This window comes from Nanorana parkeri, unplaced genomic scaffold (genome assembly GCF_000935625.1).
Source record: "Nanorana parkeri isolate BGI_ZX_2015 unplaced genomic scaffold, ASM93562v1 scaffold98, whole genome shotgun sequence".
Taxonomy (NCBI): domain Eukaryota; kingdom Metazoa; phylum Chordata; class Amphibia; order Anura; family Dicroglossidae; genus Nanorana; species Nanorana parkeri.
In genome coordinates, this window is record NW_017306366.1 from 2,135,639 (window position 1) to 2,140,315 (window position 4,677).

The window sequence follows — 4,677 nt, forward strand, 5'->3', positions numbered from 1 at the left end:
TACCTCTCCCTACTATATCTAAAAAATAAATCAAGGTAACTGGACTTGTATTTTTCTTCAAGGCGTTTCACTGGTCATCCAACCAGCTTTCTTTATTTAATTTCTGAATTGAGAAAGCTGGTTGGATGACCAGTGAAACGCCTTCAAGAAAAATACAGCAAGTCCAGTTGTCTTGCTTTTATTTTTTAGTTATACCATGACCTGGATGAATGAGAACCTTCACAGGCATACTCTCCCTACTATGCTTGTCCTGCACAGCCTCATCTTTAAATTCTTTCAGGTCCAGCTCCTTCAGATGCAGGTTCCTTTTTAGTACTCAAGGTAAAAGGGTCAAACAGTGCTCCCCTCCTATGTTCTGTCAACGATTGCAGGTCCTGTTCTTTTTGCTCTCTCTTACTCCTAAAGCATGCAAGGTGGCTGCATCTGACTGGAAACAGGCATCTGAGCTCAATAATTGTAACTGCATGAAAAGTATAGTTGCGCGCTAGAGTTTAACCAAACTGGAGACCCCACTAGAAATGAGCTATTGATTGGCTTCATTTCACAACATAAACTGAGCAGTGAACCTGTTTTGCTGATGACTGATAATACAATAGGTGTTATACTAAAAAAAAAGTACAATGGAATGGAGTCCTTTTAAATACCAAGAGTCCATTTTATTATGCCACTTTTAGACACTGTATTACAGGCTTACCATACAATGTTAATGTAATACATTTCATATTTTTAAAATACTAAATATAATAATAATGTTGTCTTTTGGAGGTTCCGAAAACTACTTGAACAATTGAAATAAAAGTATCAACAAGGGCGCAGCATTTAAAACTCCAGGCAAATATTAATGGCCCCTTTTATTAACCTAGTTTTCAGCTAGTGAAAGTACCTGAATTTGACTTCTTATTACTTTCTCCTAAGACTTAAGCAGGGAGAGGGAGGAGCAGCACTTTGAGCCACTCCACTGTATTGCACAATGCTTTCACTCTATCACTGGGAGTTTGCTTGTAGAAGGGGAGAACACAGAGATACCCTCATCAGTGAGTCACTGCTCTTTCAATATCAAATTACAAGCCAGGACAAGACACTGAGCTGACTGTATCACTTGAAGGAATAGTTCACCTTTAACAAAAAAAATGAATAAATGCACCAAGGATGATGAAATAAAATAATTTTTTTGCATTTCAGCCTGCAGAGCATTGCAACTACAATGAATGTGTTGCAGGTGCAATACTTAGGCTTTTGCATTGCTTACCAAGGTCTATACCTGCACACATACCTTCTGTTATGGGGCTGGAGAAAGAAGTGAATAACTACAAGTATAGTGATGTCACCACTATGCTACCGGCATGCTCTGCTGTGAGATTTCCTGAGGAAGTGGCCAATAAGCAACAATGGAAATAAATAATAAAATGTGAAGTTTAACCTCCAAAGTCCTTTTCTTCCAATACGGGAGCCTCTGCTTACCTCCTTTCCAGTTCCTAATTTCTGTATCCTAACCCCTGTAGCTAAAAATACACTCTCGGCTATCTTCTTTGATTCGCCTAAACAAAATTTTGGAGCATCCATTGTGCACAAAACCATGTGTTCAAATGTTGCTGTCTGCCATAAGTGTCTGCTTGAAGTTATTGCTTGCTGTCAAGGAATTTTCACATAGGCGCAGCTTTCCATTTTGTCTGTAGTACCCATATGGCAACAACATTTTCTGTTTAGCACAATGACACTTAGTAGTCTACACAAGCATACAGAGTCTATTAGAGTGATCAAGCTAAATGTACAAAATGATTCTCATCTCATAGTATCACATTAGCCATAAGGGCAAATTTTCAGTCTATTTTTAATTTGGCATTATTCTATTTCTTCAGAACTGGAAATCCTTGGCTTTATTGACATTGCAGACATCTCCAGTCCTCCTGTCCTTTCTCGTCACCTGGTCCTACCTATTGCTCTTAATAAAGGTGAGCATTTACTGAGATGTGTCTTAGAACCAGGCTGTAAGTGTACCTAATAATTATTTGATGTCTTTTATAGAGGGTGATGATATTGGGCCTGGAATTACGGATGACTTGGAGGATGAGAATTCTGCCAGCCAGATAGCAGGAAAAATCCCAAATTTCTGTGTCCTACTGCATGGTAGCCTGAAAGTAGAGGGGATGGTGGCCTTAGTACAGCTGGGGTAAGAGAACGTGCACTATGTATGTATGTATGTATGTATTTATATGTGTGTGTGTGTCTCAAGAAAGTGACTATTATGCAAACCCTTCGATTATAATTAATCTTCTTTATTGGCTCTGTAGGAATGACTGGTGTGGTATGCTGTACTCCCAAGCTGATAGCAAGAAGAAATCCAATCTGATGATGTCTTTGTTTGAGCTTGGATCCGAGCCCTTACCCTGGTTGGGGAGAATCTCACAGCTTGGACCTATATCTGGTATAATAAAACTGATCTAGTGTAAAGCCTCAGTAGCTCAGGTGTTGTGAATCACTCTGTGAGGCTATAGAGCAGTTCATGAGGTTTTTTTTTTATACAATAGACCACTAAACTAATGAATGATAACATTATACTAGACTTGGTATGAAATTGGTCTGGAACATATTGTACTATTGTATGCCTGTGGAATTCTTTTAAAAGGATTTTCACCCCAGCTAAATTTGAATTAGCTGAATCAAACTTGTATTAGTATGGATACCTTCTCCTGCCCCAACTCTGTGAGGCTGCCCATACACCTTGCTATCATCGGACGGCACTTTTCGTCCGATGATCGAACCGTCGTACGATTTTCGTACGGCGGCCCCATCCTGCCCTGATTATCGCAAGGTTGGATCTGTGGTAATTAAAAGAAAGCACCTGGACGAATTGCGGTAATCGACCGCATGTATTTTCGTATGCGCAGTGTAAATCGTACAAATTTTGACGTACGGAAATGCCACCTACCTTGCGAAAATCGTACGATCGACCGAAGTTTTCTAACCTGCTGGTCAACAGTCGATTGATTGTAGAGTATTTGCGGTTGTACACTGCCCATCAACCTTAGGAATATCGGACGAAAACGCGATTGCATACGAAAATAGGCCGATATTCGTAAGGTGTATGGGCACCTTAACAGTAGTCTTACCAATTCACTCAGTAATGGTTGCTGTGGCAGCAAAGTGCAGGGCAGGTTTGCCAGACTTAAAGCAAACCTGTGCTCCTATAGATTCAGGTCAAACAGACAGGTTTGCTTTAACACTATTGCCAGCTATATAGTTCACAATTCTACAAATTCACTTTAAATATTCAACAGTGAAATGTTATCAGTGGATTAGTGATATACTTGGAATACATGTGTTTTTTCAGATGCCAAAGAGAATCCATATGGTGAAGAAGATAACAAGAGCCCATTCCCTCTGCAGCCCAAGTCCAAGAGAAGCTATGCACAGAATGTAACAGTATGGATTAAACCCAGTGGGCTGCAGGTATCTGCCTTGATGCTGTGTTCTTAGTCAATACTATGTCCTGCAGTGATTTAGGGGCTTGCTGGAAGAATGACTGTGTGTGGTGGAGGACCAGGTATCCAACACACCATACTGAAAGGTAAAGGTAGAACATTTATTCATCACCCATATATAGCAATGTTTTGATGCCCCCAGCGACCTCATCGCTTTTCATGGGTGACGCATTTAATTTCCTATCTTTAACTTTTAGGTATGCTGTGATGGTGATGATATAGCACTGAAGCTAGGGAGAGCCAGAAAAAAATAGTATTCATAGAAGTTGGTCAGCGGTGGAAAGTACCATATTTCTCTCTGTATAAGTTTACTTTAAGGTCTGTGCTCAGCATTCCTAGACTGGAGCTCGTGATTCAAGAAAGGTGCACACAGCTTGGGACATGCTTTTCAAATGTTGCTGAATTGACCAGCTTTAGACCAGCATTTACAAATTAGTAAGGCTAGTACTGATTACAATTTTCGCGTTCGATTAATCAATTTTTTTGTTCAAAATCGATTAATCGACTAATTTCGATTAATTATAACGCACATACAGATCCAACTACTTTTAGCTGATCTGCTTGCATTGCAACTCTGCATTAGTCAGTGGTAAATGATATATACAGGGTTATTCAAAAAGAATTAATCGATTTCTTTATGCAATATATTATTAAGGAAAAGTAATACAAAACTCCAGCCAAGTCACAAGTATTATTCTCACAATCAACTTTTATTTCCTGTCTTACAAGTGTTCAATGTGACCACCAACTGCAGCACGGGCAACATCAATGTGATAAGAGAATTCCTCCCAGGTGCGCATCAGCATATCACGAGCCACTGAGTTGATCGCTGCTGTTATTCGATGTTTAAGGTTTTCGAGGTTAGTGGGTAGCGGTGGAACATAAACGCGATCTATTACATATCCCCACAAGAAAAAAAATCACACACGGTGAGGTCTGGGGATCTCGCAGGCCAAGCACAAAGAGCAAGGTCATTGGCCCCCTTCCGAGCAATCCATCGCTGGGGCACTTTTTCATTTAAAAAAGCTCGAACCATTAGGTGCCAATGGGGCAGTGCTCCATCTTGTTGAAAAAAAGAATGAACCGATATCATGACGCATTGCTTCAGTTCTCAATCATCGTCATCACCGTGTGTGATTTTTTTTTTTTTGTGTGGGGATATGTAAAAGATCGTGTTTATGTTCCACCGCTACCC

General features: G+C 40.0%; 1 protein-coding gene across 1 annotated transcript in view; it reads left to right on the plus strand.

Moving 5' to 3' along the window:
• The window catches only part of VWA9 (von Willebrand factor A domain containing 9), a 19,814-nt gene that overhangs the window by 11,846 nt on the left and 3,291 nt on the right, over positions 1-4,677 (plus strand). Inside the window, exons 8-11 of the mRNA XM_018552832.1 lie at positions 1,860-1,952; positions 2,026-2,170; positions 2,292-2,425; positions 3,332-3,450. Coding sequence (XP_018408334.1) covers positions 1,860-1,952; positions 2,026-2,170; positions 2,292-2,425; positions 3,332-3,450 — 491 coding nt within the window. The remainder of the gene's footprint in view (positions 1-1,859; positions 1,953-2,025; positions 2,171-2,291; positions 2,426-3,331; positions 3,451-4,677) is intronic.